Source organism: Mauremys reevesii, linkage group 22 (assembly GCF_016161935.1).
Source record: "Mauremys reevesii isolate NIE-2019 linkage group 22, ASM1616193v1, whole genome shotgun sequence".
Taxonomy (NCBI): domain Eukaryota; kingdom Metazoa; phylum Chordata; order Testudines; family Geoemydidae; genus Mauremys; species Mauremys reevesii.
Window position 1 is genome coordinate 7,192,949 of NC_052644.1, and position 17,854 is coordinate 7,210,802.

Genomic DNA, 17,854 nt, shown 5'->3' on the forward strand with positions numbered 1-17,854 from the left:
TGGAGAAAGGATGTGAACAAATTGGAAAAAGAGTCCAGCGGAGGGAAACAAAAATTATTAGGGGACTGGGGCAAATAAATTATGAGGGGAGGCTGAGGGAACTGGGCTTATTTAGTCTGCAGAAGACAAGAGTGAGGGGGGATTTGATAGCAGTCTTCAATTACCTGAAGGGGGGTTCCAAAGAGGATGGAACTTGGCTGTTCTCAGGGGTGGCAGATGACAGAACAAGGAGCAATGGTCTCAAGTTGCAATGGGGGAAGTCTACATCAGATATTAGGAAACACTAGGGAGGTGGTGGAATCTCCATCCTTAGAGGTTTTTAAGGCCCGGCTTGACAAAGCCCTGGCTGGGATGATTTAGTTGGGGTTGGTCCCGCTTTGAGCAGGGGATTGGACTAGATGACCTCCTGAGGTCTCATAAGAAGAACATAAGAACGGCCATACCGGGTCAGACCAAAGGTCCATCTAGCCCAGTATCTGTCTACCAACAGTGGCCAATGCCAGGTGCCCCAGAGGGAGTGAACCTAACAGGCAATGATCAAGTGATCTTCCTCCTGCCATCCATCTCCATCCTCTGACAAACAGAGGCTAGGGACACCATTCTTACCCATCCTGGCTAATAGCCATTTATGGACTTAGCCACCATGAATTTATCCAGTTCCCTTTTAAACATTGTTATAGTCCTAGCCTTCACAACCTCCTCAGGTAAGGAGTTCCACAAGTTGACTGTGCGCTGCATGAAGAAGAACTTCCTTTTATTTGTTTTAAACCTGCTGCCTATTAATTTCATTTGGTGACCTCTAGTTCTCGTATTATGGGAATAAGTAAATAACTTTTCCTTATCCACTTTCTCAACATCACTCATGATTTTATATACCTCTATCATATCCCCCCTTAGTCTCCTCTTTTCCAAGCTGAAAAGTCCTAGCCTCTTTAATCTTTCCTCGTATGGGACCCTACCCTAATCTTCTATGATTATATGATCCTAGGATATCACAAGAGCGACATTATTCCTGTAATTGTCATTGTTAACTGCATTCTCAGTAATGACAAAAGTGTTGGGGGTTTCAATGATTGATAATCCTGAAAGTAACAATCCCTCAAGATATGGAAAGTCTGTTTTACCCTCGCATGTTAGTTTAGTAGAAGCCAAGCCTAATCGGAGCACAGAGCGGTTTCCAATGAGTCCATTCTTCAGATTACGAACACCTTCATTCCCAATGGAATTGTGACCAAGGTTCAGGGTCTCCAAACTCTGTGTATGAGGCTGTGGACACAAGCAGAAAAATAAGGTGAAAGAGGTACATTACAATCGAATGTCAGCGCAAAAGAGTCATGACCCTCATCCACATCAACACCTACCAACCACAGCGAAATAACTGACTCTCTTAGGCCTTCCAAATCCAAAATGGGAATTTCTTAGGGAGGCCCTGTATTCCCGAGCATACGGAATACCATTGATTTCCAGGGCTGCTAGTTTTACAGACATTACTGTTTTGTCAAGGTTTTTTATTTTTCAATCCCCACAGAGCAAAGGAGCCCTTGGGTTACTGAGCTGGTGAAATTGACATTGGCCTGGTAGAGAGCACATGTGCCTCAGCAACCAATCCACTCCTTCAGCCTGTCACAGGCTGACTCCCTCCCCTACCTACGTCCTCTGCATTAGTGCTAGAGCCTGCTCGTCCAGCATGTACTGTCTAGGCTTGTGCTGTCATGGGAAGTCTACAAGTAACTTAGCCACACCACAACCACCTGCTGATGGCTACTGACCCAGCCTAGGCTGGCAGCCACAGTTCTCACCTGCCCTGCATCAGAGGTGGGCACTGGATCTCCACTGTGAGGAGTGGGTAGAAAGGAGAGTCAAAAAGGGTGGCAGAGGAGTGAGGGGAGATGGTAGGAGAGAAGGAAGCAGAAAGACAGGAAGGACAAGCAAAGGAGAAGGGAAAATGAGAGAAATTACTAGCAGAGAGAAAACATAAGAAAAAGATAACCCAGGCGGGCAGGAAAGAGAAAGCGAAAAGGTGGGGCTCAGAGCAGGAAGAGCTAGGCCTCCTGTTACTAAGGAGAACATACCAACAGGGTTGGGGTGAATAGCAGAGGACATATAGCAGCTAAATAGTGCTCTCTCATCCTGCCTTTTACTGTAACAGGTCCTGTTTTTCATCCTCCTTGTATTCCTGGATCCCTTGCAAATGCTGCCTCTCCAGCCTGACAGATGTCCTTTTCCTCTGACAGACTGCTTGCCCTGACCCCTCCAATATGCTGCATTAATTCTCTTCATTCCTATGCAATAGAAATGCACTTCCGTGCAGTTGCACAAGAACATTGCATCCACCCACTCTGCAAGCATTATGTTGTCAATGGCTTGACTGAGCTATTGCAGAACAATTATGCCTGGCTCTAGAACACACATCTACAAGAAAAGCAAACTGGACCGTTTGTATCTTCCTCTCCTCTCCACAGGCTCCCAGTTTAGACCTCAAACTACTCTCTAAAAGAGGATCACTCAAAAGCCATTCATCTTCTCCCCCTGAAATCTACTCACCAGTGTCATCCCCATATAAGCCATGCCAGTGTGAGTCAGCTGGTTATTCCACAAAACCAGAGTGATCAGCCCTTTCCGTTGCTCCTTTAGGCCCTCACAGATGTATGCCAAGCCTATAAAACAGTATCAGTTAGAGCGGATTTATTCGGTTGCTTTCAGCATTTCACAGGCCAGCACTTCAACAGTCATGAGGCCAGCACAGTCTGATGTGAACACGCAGATACTGTAGGCTTTAACAGCACTCTTCTTGTCTTATCTAATCCCTTCTTTTGCACAGGCTTTGAACGTGGCAGTCAGTAAACCACAAAATAGAACTTCACATGTTGTGCTGGATCAGAAGAACGTTACAGGCAACAGCCTGCAGACAGGTCTCATTCATTTTAAGCAGCAAGGTGGAGACAATGAAAATTTCTCTCAGTGCAGAATTATTAAAAAAATAAAATCTTTATCCTCTCATGAGAGAGAGAAATTACTTAAACGGAGACATCCAAAAGCCAAATTCTGATTATCATGTATTAATTTAAATAGTATGTTTTTAAAGTAGGTGGTGATTGATATTAGGACAGAGCAGAATGTAAGTACAGTAGAGAACATTGCTGGTATAGCTTTATAAAAGATACAAAATCACCAATTTCTTCACTAACAGTCATTGAATTGGCAGTATGTCTTTTACCATCCAGCAACGGCTGGATACCCACTGCCATAATTCCTCCAATTCACAGGGGGTGGCGGAAAGCATAGGCACTCTAAAACCAACTCAGAGAGTCCTAGAGGCTGGCAGGGGGGGGACGGACGATGACACACCAACAGGGCTCCCTGCCCCAGCCCCACACCTTGCAGGAGACACAAGCTCCAGCCCCTGCCTGGGCCCATTCACTAAAGCCTGCCCATGACAGGGGAAATGGTGAGCCATGGTGGGGGAGTGTTTGGAGGTGGGGATTGGGCCATGAAAGGGAGGGGGGTTGGAGAAGTGTTTTGGCAGGGTGATGTTTTCTGGGAGCGTTTATTTGCAGGGGGGGGCTGTGTGACAGGGGTGACTATCTGGGGGAGGTGGGTTGGTGTGGTGAGGAGGCGACTGTGGCGAGAGGAGGTTTTGTGGGGTTTGGGTTTATTTGGAGGGGTGGGTGGGATGTGTTTGCTGGGGGATGCGGTAGCAAGGGGCTGGATGGGTTTAAGCAGGGGTGGATTAGGGTTTAGGCACCTATGGCAGGCGATTGAGTGGGGGATTAGGAGCACAGGGAGCTGTATGGTAATGTCAGTGGGTGCAGCTGGCTGCGCCTATATCTGGCTCCTTCCTCCACAGCCCCATTTCCTCTTTCTTCTCCTCCCACTGTCTCGCTCCCCTCACTCTCCCCTCATGCCACCAGCCCCAGCTCTGCTTGAAAATACTGGGGAGGGACAGGCTCGCCACCACTGCACCAAAGTCACCTCACCTGGACTCACCTCACAACTGGGCTCCGGGGACTCTCCTTGCCCATCTTGCTGCTCGGCAGCCAGGCATCTCAGCACCAAGCTGGCGCCAGTGCTGCTGGAGGCAGAGCTTTGCCTGCCAAGGCTCTGCATACTGGCAGTGGGGTGGCTCAAATTTCAGAGGGCTGAGCCCTCTCTAGCCCTAAATACCCACCACCTATGGTGAGCCTTCTAGAGAGGCTAGCCTTGAGCTGCCTGGGTCCCCAGCCTCATCCTCCTTTGCCACCGCCACCCCAGCTCACAATGCCTCTCACTGAAGTGTGACCTAGTCATCCGTCTGTCATGATTGAGAGACACCCAGGCCAAATTACAGTGAGTGGTGTTGCCAAAAAGTTGTGATTGTTGCAGTTTCCACAACAAAAATTGTGGCCCATGATTTTCTTACAGCCCTACTCATAATGTGTCCTTATATACAGCCAGAGACCCACTCAGATAATTTTGAAGAGCAAATGAGTTACTGCAAAGACCACAACAATTGGGGTGGGTTTCTGAATGTTCCGTCCTGTCAAGGGTGTGAAGTTTAGTCTCCCCAGAAGTCGAGTCAAGCTTGGGGAAGAAAACTAGGAGATGAATCAAATGGTTCACATGGAACTCAAACAACTGCAAGAAGTTGAGATGAGGCCTGAGAATGACCCTGTCCTTATGAAACACTGCATAAATGGGACCCACCACAAAGGTCTAGTTCTCCCCTACTCTTTGAGCTGATGGAATGGCTACCAGAAAGGCAGTCTCCAGAAATCAACTGTATAGGAACAGGTTGTCAAGGGCTCAACCCTGCTAATACTCCACTGGCGGTTGCAAGAGGCTCCTCAACTGCAAGGTAAAACCATGAATAAGGCCTTTAAAGAAACCATACCATTGTATGGTGGGAAAACAGAGCAAGGGCCTGGATAGGATGGTGATGTGCACATATTGATTCTAGACAGACCCTTATGGGGCTGAAGGGTGGAGGGCTAGGAAGAGAAGAGCTCCCTCTGGAGGTTCTACCAGGCTCTTGACACCAGCAACAGGCCAAGCCTGCTGCCTGGTGAAAGACGCATATTGTGCATTAACAGAGGAAGAGGCAGAGAACGTCTACCTCACTAGAACATCTACCTCTTTCTCAGAAACTCCAAGGTCTTTGAGGTTGATAACAGTGTTGGGCAGAGGAATGCTGCCTGAAGGAAGCCTGTGGTTTCACTTACTTGGTCCTTGGGCCTGGAATATGGGGGCCCAGGGAGCACCGAGTAGTCCTAGAGTCCTTGAAGGAATCAAAGGCCCCACCTATCTTTCAATTAAATCTCATTGACCTAAAAAGGAAGGTCCTCTATTGGGAATTTGTGACGACTGAAGCCAGGAAGATCTTCTCACGGCCACCAAGGCAGCCAAGGTGTGCATCCAGTACAGCCTATAGGAGATGTGTGGACTATCAGACACAATGGTCTTTATCTCCTCTTGCTATTTCTGTGGTACCCCATCCACATATTGAGACAGTTTGTTTCACTTCTGCTTGGTAATAAGCCACGTGCAGCTGGAGGCTGGCAGATGAATATACTTTGCACTGAAAAGGTCTACTCTCTTAGGATGCTTCTACTTCCCTTGGACTGCCAATACCAGAAGCAACCCTAGTACTCAAATGCTGACATGTGCCATAGGTCTTCTGCAAGCTCCAACAGCCTCTCATTTATAGGCATGGTATGCCTGCCATTCATGAAAAACTCATGGACATCTTGCAGCCTGAGAGGCTTCTGCACTAATTTCAGGGGTGTATCTAGAGTCTCTGCCATGCACTTGACAAGGTTCTGGAACGCCTTGAGGGCATTGACTGAAAGCAGCATAGAAGGATTGCTGGGAGAGGATAAAGGGATTGCAGTGCGGACAAGAAGTTTTCCCGCTTGTAGATTATGTTCATAGTCACTTCCTGTAGCAGGGTGGTCACCCGCTCCAGCCCTGGAAGGGTTAAAGCCAGCCCTGGGAGAGGGCTGAGGCTGTGAAGCAAAGCCTGGGCTGATTGGGGAAGGCAGTAACAGCTGGGGCCACGCCTCAATCAGGCCCAGCTGGTCCCTATAAGAGGCTGCGAGCCAGAAGCCCAAACAGTCTCTCTGCTTGTAGAGAGAGAAGGGACTGGCTGCTAGGGAGGTGAGCAGGGTACTGGGAGTGGAGCAGGGCTGGGGGAAGGCTAGAGGAGCTGAGGAGCTCCAGCCTGGAAAACCCCCAGGCTGCGGGCCTAGCTGAGGGCCTAAGACAAGTCCTTGGGCTGCCCCTTTGCAACCCCGCAATAGGTAGAGGCAGCAGGTCCAGACCCAACCTTGCCTATGATGAGTGGCTTATACTGCAGTACCTCAGTGTGCGGGGGCGAGTTGGTGACTGGCAGTAGCCTACGAATGAGGTGAGGTGGGGGTAGTGGGTGGGGGTTCCCTGGGGAAACAGTGGGGGTACTGCCAGGGGGCAGCACCCAGTGAAAGGGTTACCCAGGGTCTGGGAGGGACATGGGGGCCAGCAGCAAAGCGAGACACTGGCCAACAGAGGGTGCTCTGGAGGCTGGAAGCTAATTCCCCAAGATGACCAACAAGAGGCGCCACAGCGGTGAGTCGCGCCCTGTTACACTTCCCTTCTTCTACCATTCCAGGATCTGAAGCTGCACTAGCTGACCTGGATACACAAGTTTAGACCTAACCCTAGAGGGGGCCGATGATGAAAACTTGCTTGAATACAGCTGCGCACCCCAGAGTATCCAAGGCTAATACGAGTATGGCATTCGGGTAGGAGATATGGGGAGGCGGGTCCCAGGAAGGATGTTCCCTATGAGCCCTATGTCATTTCTTGATGTCTCTTACAGATCCTTCCCCAGAGTCTCTTCCTGAACCCCCCTGCGTTACCCAAGGAGGGGAAGGAAGGTGTGAAGGGGAGGAGTGCCTACCATGCCCCATGGGGATGAACAAAAGGAGTCACCTTTTCCAGTGGAGGCGTCGTCCTGATTGGGTAGGGGGCAAAGTCTGCACTGGAGATACCACCTTGACCTGTCATACCGATGACTTGGTAGCAGACAGCTTAGTTATCAACCTCAGCCTCTTAAGAAAAGGAAACTCTTGTACTGTGCCCACTGGCAAACCATTCTGTACCATATGTGCCCTCGGTAATGACACATTAGGTACCAAGAACACTGTTTCGAGGTTGCTGGTGCAGAAACACCAGGTACCGCAGGATCTGTGCCAAGAGACACATGGCCCACAGGTTTAGGGGGTACTGCCACCATTCTCTAACAGTCAGTAGTGGGGCACCAGAAGAACCCTTCTCAGGCCACTGGCTGCCTCTCGGCTGTTGAGCTCAAGACGAGTCACTTATGAGTCTTGTGTAGGGTGACCTATACCCCTATTCTACACTGGTGATGCTCTTCCCTTGTCCTGTCAGAGGTCATAGGAACTGGAATGGAGGCAGACAACTGGGGCCTCTTCATCGATGTAGCCCAGGAACTCAGGGTGGAATCTCGGCTTACCAGGGCGCTCACAGAGAGGGTGACCGGAAGGCAAAGATCTTTCTGTGTCCTTCCTTTCAGTGTCCAAGATGGTTTACCTACAGTGCTTCAAGAGGAACAATTTTAAGCAGGCTTCTCTACCTTTCTGAGTTTGCTTAGAGAAGAACTGACATATGGTACACATTGCTCAGGAAAATGTTCTTCTCTGAAACATAATAGGCAGAGTGTCCATTGTTACATGGCACTGAAGCTTCACATAAGGGACAGGTTTTAAATCCCAAGTTTTGTTTCTGCCACTTTGCTACAGCCTCTGTATGCAGAGACTAGGATGTGTGTTTAGTCAAAAACTAGAACCTGACTAAAACAAAGATTTGTGTGTGCGCTGTCAACAGCCAAGAAGACTAACAACCATTCCAATCTAAACTAGCGCAGCGCACAGAGAAGCGGGCAGACCCTGCAGGGGTTGTGTCTCACTGTCACAGGTGGTAAGAAGGAACTGAAGGATGGTTGGGCCCACTCTGTTCTTTGTATTCTCAAATGGCAGGGGCAGGGCGCATGAGGACATCTAGGGCCCAGGTACAGCCCCAGTAAATGCTGCTGGCCAAAACAGTCCGATCTCACACATGAGACACACATGCACCAAGAGCAGAATCCATGTGGACAAACACTGGCAGAAGAATTTTAGAAGACAGATGGATTTGCTGCTGATAAACTGGTATCCTGGCTTCCCTGCCTAACTCTGAAATGTTTGTTTTTTCTCCAGAAATACTGATAAGATTCTCAACTGTGTGTTCAAATGTACATGTGTAGAAGTTGGAAAGTTCCTACACTAAGGCAGTGTTCAGATAGGGGGGTGTAGGGGGGAAAAAGAATCACAAGGACATTATTTTTCTATTGTGAAACCTCAAGCTGTCTGTCTTATTCCCCTCCCACGCTTTGGAAAATCCATTCAGCAAAAATACATTGCATGCTTACATTAGCTACAGAAAGACGTAGGCCTACAATTCCTTCATCTTAACAGTTGGAGTGCAGTCCCCGTGGCGCGTGGTCACAACAGGCCTGGTAATGGAACATTAGTTGCAGCCTTACATAGAGTCACACCCAGCAACTCCGTAATGACATGCAACCAAAACTAATTACATCGAAGCTACAAAGAAGGAGCTCCAGACGTCAGGGATTCCAAACTCCGGCGATTCACAAAGAACTGGAGGTGGAACTTGTACATCCCATAATAGGAAATATTTTGCTTTGAAACCTTTTGAATACAACAGCTCTTGACTGAGGCCACCAGAGCCTTGCTTCCCTTGCCTATCGGCATTATTAGCCCCATTCCACAGATGGCTTTACAAACAGGTAGGTAAAGGGACTTTCCTGGAGGGCCCTGTGTTCAGTGGATAAAATATACATCTATGACAGGAGCTCTGGATTCTAATCCCAGTGCTGACACAGGTATCCAATATGACCTTTGGCAAGAGGCTTAATGCATGTGTAATATGGAGAACACCTGCTGATGGCACACATCTTTACCAAATATTGTTTGCTAACTGAAGCATATTAATAAGGCCAATTGAGGGAAGAGTTCTCAGCAGATGTCGTTAAGGATGCCAAGAATCAGGACAGGAAATTCAGACACTTAAGGTTACTTCTACAGCATTAACTCAGAAATAATAAAATAGACTGAGTGTCCAAACTTATGATAGGCACCTCAGCTGACCAGGAAGATAGTAACCAAACATACAACAGGCCTGGACAAAGGCTTAGTTAACACTGAACTGAAAACACTGAGTTTTGTATTGACATTTGTTTCTGCCTTTAATTTCACCGATGTTTTTTCTTTTGAAAAGGAGAGAGTAAAAGACACTGAGAAATCTCTAGGACAGGTGAGGCACCTTAAGGACCCTATCCTGAAAAGTGTCAAGCAGCCACAGCTCTTACTAACTTCAACAGGAATTGTGGGCATGCGATATCACATGATTAGACTCTTCAAGTGAGTTAAGGTGCCTTAACTTGGTCTAAGCAGCTCCAGTTGCTCTAAGCGCTTAGAGAGATATAGGCCACATCTACACTAGCAAACTTAAAGCGGCACAGCCCTGCTGCTGTAAGATCGCTCGTGTAGCTGCTCTATGCAGATGGGAGAGAGCTCCTGTCGATATAATAAAACCACCTAAATGAGCAGCGGTAGCTATGTTGGCAGGAGAGCATCTCTCACCGATAGAAGCGCTCGTGTGCACAGTGCTTATGCCAGCAAAACTTGTCACTCAGGGATATGTTTTTTCACATCCCTGAGCGATGTAAGTTTTGCCGACATAAGGGGGAGTGTAGACATGGTCTTACACTGCTATCATTCTTTAAAAATGCTTAAACTGCTTTTTTTTAAAAACTCTCATTTCAACTCTCAATTTGAGATCAGGTTTGGAAATTGTTCAGCCCTCACCATGACTTTCCCTTTGACAGCAGGAGCTGCCTGCTGCTGTATTGGGCAGGGTTCCTCAAAAAAATGCAGAAAGAGTTCCAGCAAGCCAGCCTCTTACTCAGGGCCGGCTCCAGACCCCAGCGCGCGCTTGGGGCAGCGTGCTGCGGGAGGGCGGCAGGCAGCTCCGGTGGACCTCCCACAGACGTGCCTGCGGAGGGTCCGCTGGTCCCGCGGCTCCGGTGGACCTCCCGCGCCTGCGGGAGGTCCACCGGAGCCACGGGACCAGCGGACCCTCCGCAGGCACGTCTGCGGGAGGTCCACCGGAGCCGCGGGACCGGCGACCGCCAGAGCGCCCCCCGCAACGTGCCGCCCTGCTTGGGGCGGCGCAATTCCTAGAGCCGCCCCTGCTCTTACTACCTCTCCATCAAGGTGTTCCAGTAGCCCTAGGCCATTGTCCTCTTGCTCAAAATCGCCTCAAGCTACCTTCTTGCCTGGTGGAAAGAGGAGATGGTACTGCCAGAGACAGAATTTCAGTTTAAGAGGTAGGACTCTTCCTTCTAACCTGCTGGTGCTGCTCAGTTCCTGAATGGGGCTTTTGTGGTTTCAGCAAGAAGTAGCGTCTCAGAGATAAGAGCAGCATCAGCTGTCCCTGTGTTCCCAAAGAAAGTGGAGACTGGGGCCTCTAACTTGCCATATTCCACCACATGTTAAAGAGTTCAAATTAATTTATTCATTGTTTAAAGTCTGAGGATTTACTAGACATTCACTGTCTTTATTAAGACACTACGTTGTGGGGTGGGAGGGAGGAAACATTCACTCTTTAAAAGAAAGACAAGTAAAAATATTCAGAATGAGAAAGGAATGAAGGCTTAGCTTGCTTTGAAAGGGCAAATTTTCCAACCTGGGTTGGAATGCAACATGGGATCCAATAAGATGTTATGTTTTCGGCTGAGAACATTTAAAATGTAGTTCTCGCTCTGACAAAATTTCTCAGAGAAAAGAAGTATGAAGACTAAGGAGGATCTCCCACCTGAATCTAGGATGTGGTTGTTCCTCAGGTCCAATATGTGTATGTAACAGTTAAATTTTAGCAGGTTGCCGAGCTGAGCAGAGTCCTGCAATCCATTCAGTTTATTATCGGCTAGATACAGTTCCCGTAGGTTCATGTTCATTTTCAGAGCCGTTGCTAAAAAGCAAAAAACAGAGAATTACACTTCAGCTAATGTAACACAGCTACAGAACAAAAGACCACAGAGACCAGGGCACCTGTCTGTAGACCCACAAGATACTTTGGAACAGCATGTAACCAAAGGAGAAGTAACTTTAGGTTTCATTCATTATTGCTTTAGGTCTGCATGTTTAATCCTTGCTCATTGTGTGCCATACAGAAGGCATTAAAACCATGCATCGTAGGCTTATTCCAGCTGGATGCTGCAGAAAAACACATGTCCATACAGGCCATTCGTAGTGCCATCAACATCTTATCTTATGCAAATTTCTTACTCATATAATATGTCAGCCAGCTGTAGACAAAGTCTCAATATCATAAATTAACTAGGCAGAAAAACCATCAGCAGGACACAAGTATGGCGGTCTAAACACTTTAGATTGACAAGAAAGTCATGGGGCTAACCTGTGTTTGGGAGGGCATGACTGTGGAGCTACAGGAAGCTCAGTAGAAGCTGCAGGAGACACAGGCCCAATGTCTCCAGGGGTGTGTGTTGGTGGGATGGGGAGAGGCACTGCATAATCCTGAGAGAGGGTGATACATCCACTACCAGGACCTTTGTAGAAGACAACACTAGCAGTGCAATGAGTCCTGAGCAGTCCTTGCTCTCCTCAACTACCAGGGCTGCTATTGCACGCAGCCTTGCACAACATGAGGCACAGTGTGCTGGCTCCTTGCCCCCAGAACAATGGTAGGCTACAATCTTGCTCTGAATCGACAATGACACTTCTGCCAGCACTAGGGGGACTTGCTAGTCAGCAGCAGTATCAAAGCAGATCAGAGGAGATAAAACTTCAAATTTCCATTAAATTCTGCATTTCACACCAAGATCACAACCGCCCTGTTAACCAGAATGCTAGACCTAGAGTATTAACTTTAGCCTTGGAACGTGCAGCCCAGGTGAGAATCTCTCTCAAGTGTCCCTGACAGATGTAAGAATATGGTTCAAAGGGTTGCATATAGCAGGGAAGTTACACTAATAGCCTATTAACTGCAAAGCCATCTTTTGCTTACCTGTCTGCAATATGCCTCTACCTGGGGTCTGATGTGACCACAAAGATGCCTAACTCCAGCCTAGCAGTGATTCACTACCAACCAGCTGCCAGCGGTGCCTTATCCCCGCCCAGAACACTGAAAGGGCCTGAACTTAAAACCTTTGAAACCCAGGAAATGGCTCCCACGACACTCCACCTAACCTTAATTCTGCCCTCCTTTCTTTGTTCTCCTAAGGGAGCCCTCAGAGCCCTCCCTAAGACTTGGGGCCAGCAGAAAGGGTGAGGGAGATTGGAGAAAGCGGCTAAGTTTTAAAAATGTTAATGGATTTCAAGGCCAGAAGGGACATTGTGAGCCTGCAGACTGACATCCTGCATAGCACAGACCAGCGAACAGGAATCTTTGAGATCTGCAGCTCCAAGCCCCCTTAGGTGGCAGGACAAGCTCTGGCAACCTGCTGCACTGCTCCCTGATCGACATAGCACAGGGAGGGGTGGGGGAGCACGGGAATAAGAGCAAGGATTTGGAATTGTGTTGAACACGTGGAAAAGGGCAGATTCTTTAAGGGAGAGACGGTTCTACTATATGCCCAGTGCCTATGGCAATCTCCATGAGGGGCAGGTGTGGTAGTGGTCTGGGGTAGGAGGCATTCCTTTAACTTCACATTTCCTGGGGGTCAGAGGCTTAAGTTTAGCGCCCCCCCCCCCCCCCCCCCCCCCCACACACACACTTTCTGGAAGGGTATGCGGCAGGGACGGGCAGCCTGAACTCTGCAGTTTTTGGCTGAGTTTCCCTGGTTTATGAACAGTCACAGAACCCGCAAGTTCCACTGCCCAGCACTCCCTCCACATTGGCCCTGGCTCCTTCGCTACAGTTACTCCAACTACCAAAGGATCTGGCCGCAGATTAATCCCTTCCCTGCATCACCGCCCCAGCTCAGAGAATTGCCCTCTTCCTGCCTCATCCTCCCACCCCAGCCCTCCTGCCCATGAAGGGGCCAGCAAGCAGTACTGGGGAGTCCCACAGGTTGAGGAGCTGAGAAGAGGCTTCAGGGACTGACATGGAGTCAGTGGGGCATTTTGTGAAGCAGACAAATGGGGTCGTGGCTGTGAGAAGCTGCAGCACATTGTGAATCATGAAATCAGATCTCCCCCCTGAAACCTAGCTATTGTAGGGGAGGGGTAGAACTGGGGGCTTCTACCATGCCTGGGGCTGCAGCTGCTAGTCCTGGCAGGGCTGGGGAGGGACAGGACTTCCTCTTGCCCCGGCACAGCCACTCTTGGGCGGACGGGCGGAGAGGGAAACAGACCCAGTTCTGCGTACCTCCCCCAGTTTGTGACCCCTCTACAACAGCTTTGCAACCCTCACATAAGCCCCTTTTAGGCTGGGACCCTTCAGTTACAACACCGTGAAATTTCAAATGAAAACACCTGAAACTGTGAAACTGATTAATTTTTAAATGCTATGGCCATTAAACTGATCAAAACAGACTGTGAATTTAGTGGGACCCTACCTATGACCTCTGTGAGGCAGAAGCCGTTCCAGCAGCATTGCTCCTGCTTACATTCTGCAAGCTGCTCTAGGCCCGTCAGCCCATCCCGGGGGAACAAGAGCAGGGAGAAGTAGCCGGGAAAGAGGGGAACTCCTAGTAACAGCAGCAAAGGGAGCTGGTGGCTGTGGGGAGCAGCAGCAGCAGGACTGGAACTAGCAGTTACCCTCCCCTGAGGTTTGCATCTCCCCTAGAGTGGAACTGCCAGCCCTGATCCAGCATTTCTTGCCACCCATGCCCTTTGCTAGTGAGGCTCCTCTAGGAAAGGGAAAGTGAGGGGGCTTTCAGGGAGGGGCTCCAGGCTCCCTCACAGCTGATGCTGCACCCCCCCACACACACACACAGGGCTCCTAGCTCCAATCTACCAACACACTCTCCAACGGTACGTCCAGACTACCCGCCCTATTGGCGGGTAGCAATCGATTTATCGGGGATCGATATATTGTGTCTCATCTAGACGCGATATATCGATCCCCGAACGCGCTCCCCGTCGACTCCGGAACTCCACTGAAGCGAGCGGCGGTAGCGGAGTCGACGGGGGAGCCGCAACGTCGATCCCGCTCTGTGAGGACCCGAGGTAAATCGATCTAAGATACTTCGACTTCAGCTACGCTATTCACGTAGCTGAAGTTGCGTATCTTAGATCGACACACACACCCACCCCCAGTGTAGACCAGCCCCAAGACTAGCCCTGCAGGGCCCCCCTAAAGGCTCTTCTCCATTTCAAACTGTCCAGCTCCAGCAAAGAAGTAGCCCTCTGATGACGATCCCTTATTTATCTAAGGGATCATTGAAAATCATTTTTCAAAAAACAAGTTTTCCCGTCTTTAAGAAAGAACTGGGCTTTCGGAAAATGAAGATTTTTGAGGCTCTTTTATACAAATAAGGGACTGTCAAAGGGCCACTTTATCAGAGCTAGGCAGCTCCAACCAAGAAGAGCCTTGTGGGATCTAGATTCCTGAGGTTGGGTGTCTGTCAGAGTCTTGGTAGGTAGAAGTGCAGAGACAGGCACACCCTTGCATATCTGAATGGGTCTTTCCACCAGTATAAAAAGGAGAGGACTTCTTCTGGGACCTTGATCAGCATGTCCATGTGGTATCTGCTAGGTATATATACACTGGATTTCAAATCACCCTTGCAGATGACCTCTCGCATGCGTGTGACATGAGTGCACGAGGTCATGGGTCCTAGAAATCTCAGACATGCACTGGTGATTCTGGGTGAGCCTAGCTGCTCTACTTCAGTGTGTGGTAGACCCTGCCCACACAAGCTTCGAGTCTGACTGGCCCCAGTCGATAGTATGCGATAAGGGCCTCTGCTAAGGGTAATGAGCGAAGGCCAATGGCAACTCAGCTGACAAGGGCCAAGTTCCAATGGTGATGAAGGTGGATGAGCTACAGCTGTGGATGCATGGGCCATATAGGGCAGAAAGGGAGCTAGATCTTCATAATGGTCATCCACCCCCACAGAAACCAATGGCATCTGACAGAGAAGTTCCTGGGAAAGGGAACTGGTGTCCCCAAAAATAAAAAACTCCTCTATATCGCCCCAATCCCAAGGAGGCAGAGCAGGGCAAGGAAGGGAAAAAAGCAACCAGCCACGACAGACCTCGACTATAGCACCAGGGTTAAAACCCCTGCTATTACTGACTCCAGGAGGAGAGGCATGTTCTGCACGCATAGGACAGAAGCGACCCAAACCCCACTTGTGAATGCACAGCCACAATGACCAAACCAGACTTCAGAGGCACGGTCTGTGTCGCCACATGGAATGTGTTAACACTGAATGACACAGGGTACAAGCTCTTGTCAAAGAACTCAGCCGCTACAAGACTAACTGCTGGCACCACAGAAAAGCAACGTGCCCTCCCCTCCCCACACACACTTTGGTGGTCCACACCAAACTCAAGGTGTAGCACTTGTTTATTGGACAAACGACTAGCACACAATTTAATAAAAAAGAACCCCATCTTTCCATGCTTACTCTATGCTCCGCTCCAGCATCATTATGAACACTTTTCTGTTGGTGCATAGGCCACGACGACAGCTGATGCATCACCTGGGCAACAGGATGCATTCTATCACCAACCAGTAGCAAAAATCCAGTGCTCGTGCTTGGAGATTTTAATGCCATGACAGGCAGTCACTGAAGTAGGAATGAAACTATAATAGGTCCCCCCTTTGGTTTGGGTTCACCAAACGATACATCACTTGGCTTCTGACACTGTGTGTCACTGAGGGATTGTCTGTTATGGGCTCCTGGTTTAGGCACCTTAATAACCATCGCTGGACCTGGATTTCAAATAATGGACGTCATGAAAGAAACTGATCACATCCCTGTCAGATATTGCTCAATAGTGAAATCTCACGAGGTCTTTGGCAACAAAGAAACACTAGCAAACTTAGACCACAGATTAGTGGTCACTCAGTCTTTCTCTGCATCTTCCACCTCCTCGCAAGCCAGACATCCACCAACAGTACAATGTCCATTGTCTATCTGAGGAGCCTCTTGATGCCGTGAAATATACACAGCCCATTGAGGATAACATATGTAACCTCAGTATCCTTTCAGATGATGTGGAGATCGCCCTGAGTGTATACGTAATGCTACATCATATGCCACCATTGAATAACTGGCTTCAGAGATTCGTGCCTTAACATCCCCCATTATGAAACTAGATGGCTCTCCCTGCTCAACAATGGACAGATGGAAAGCATTATGAAAGTGTGCTGAACTGCGCACCTGCTGACGACTGTCCAAAGTTACGTGACCTGACAAACTGCACAGCTGCAGACCCAGCAACAACACTGATCCTCCATCACTCACGGACATGTGAAAGACCAAACCAAAGTTACAGAATGGACATGCTGCTGGGCCGGAAGGTATTCTGACCCAGTTGCTGAAAGGTGCCTTGGAACCAGTAACATCGGCCTACATCAATTCTTCTTAAGTGTGGGCATCAGGCAAAGTACCTACAGAACTGAAAGACGGCATCGGAGCGTACCAGGGCACATGATCTCTCCTCGAGCGAGGCAACTACAGTCCGATCTCATTATCATCAGTCCCTGGAAAGGTCTTTGCTTATGTTCTTCTTGGTAGAAGGCAGCTACTCCTTATCAGAGATCACCGTTTACAGCAATCATGTCGACAATGGACACTGTTCTTACCCTTTGGCTTCTAGATGAGCTGTACTGAAAATTTAACCAATCATTTCATGTGGCATATATCATCATCACATTAGATTTTGATTTGGTCAACAGGTCAGCACTTCGGCTTGCACTGAGAGAAGTTTCAATTCTAGATGTTCTGCAAAACCTGGTGTATGATCTTCAGAACAGTAGTGGAGCAAGAGTGCACACTGGTTCATGGCTTTGGTCGCATTTCTACACAACCCCAGGTGTGCGGCAACGATGAATTCTCACCCCAGCATTATTCTGTTGAGCTGCTGACTGAATATTAGTACTTGCCACTCCACGTCAGAATCAAGGATGATCACGAGGGTTTGCTGACCAAGACTACACTAACAACATTCCCTTGTTTGTTGAGAAGTAAGAGAATTTCAGTTCCACCCACCAACATCTCCAAGACACCATCCACAATATGGGATTGAATGTCTCATGGCAGAAGACCATGGTCCAGAAATTCAGAACTGGGCCACCAGAACTCCCCAGTGCAGTGAGTGCTGTAGAGAGTGCTGATGAGTTCAAGCAGTCACAGCAAACTGGACATTCTTCAATTACTAGGTTCTGCTGTCTTCCACATAAAGTCTATGTCTCACTTGTGGATGCAAGAACTTGTTTGTGTTGACACAAAAAGCTCAAGATCTAGCAAGCCTGTGTATTACCTGTATTGCCACAGATGTCAGAAACCTGGACCCTAATATAAGCAGACTTGGAGCAGCTGGAGGCATTCCATACCTGCTGTCAATGCCAAATCCTGAACATAATGTGGTTTGACTTAGTGCAAAATATCTTAACCTCACAGAGATCTAGCCTCCCTTCAATCCATGATTATATTCAAAAAGCAGCGTTGCATAGTCTTTGACCATTTCACCAAGATGGACAAAAACTCTTCAGCGCACTGTGCTCTCAAATTCTCCATCAACACTCAAAAGGGGTGCATGTTGTGACTTGACCTGGCACCGCCTACAGGGCAACCCCAAAGATTCATAGATTTGTAGGACTGAGCCAGATCTGGGAACTT

At 48.7% G+C, this 17,854-nt stretch overlaps 1 protein-coding gene across 1 annotated transcript in view; it reads right to left on the minus strand.

Moving 5' to 3' along the window:
* The window catches only part of PPP1R37 (protein phosphatase 1 regulatory subunit 37), a 140,246-nt gene that overhangs the window by 32,692 nt on the left and 89,700 nt on the right, over positions 1-17,854 (minus strand). Inside the window, exons 7-9 of the mRNA XM_039509649.1 lie at positions 10,912-11,067; positions 2,545-2,657; positions 1,125-1,266 (exon numbers count right to left, since the gene is read on the minus strand). Of these exons, the coding sequence (XP_039365583.1) occupies positions 1,125-1,266; positions 2,545-2,657; positions 10,912-11,067 (411 nt within the window). The remainder of the gene's footprint in view (positions 1-1,124; positions 1,267-2,544; positions 2,658-10,911; positions 11,068-17,854) is intronic.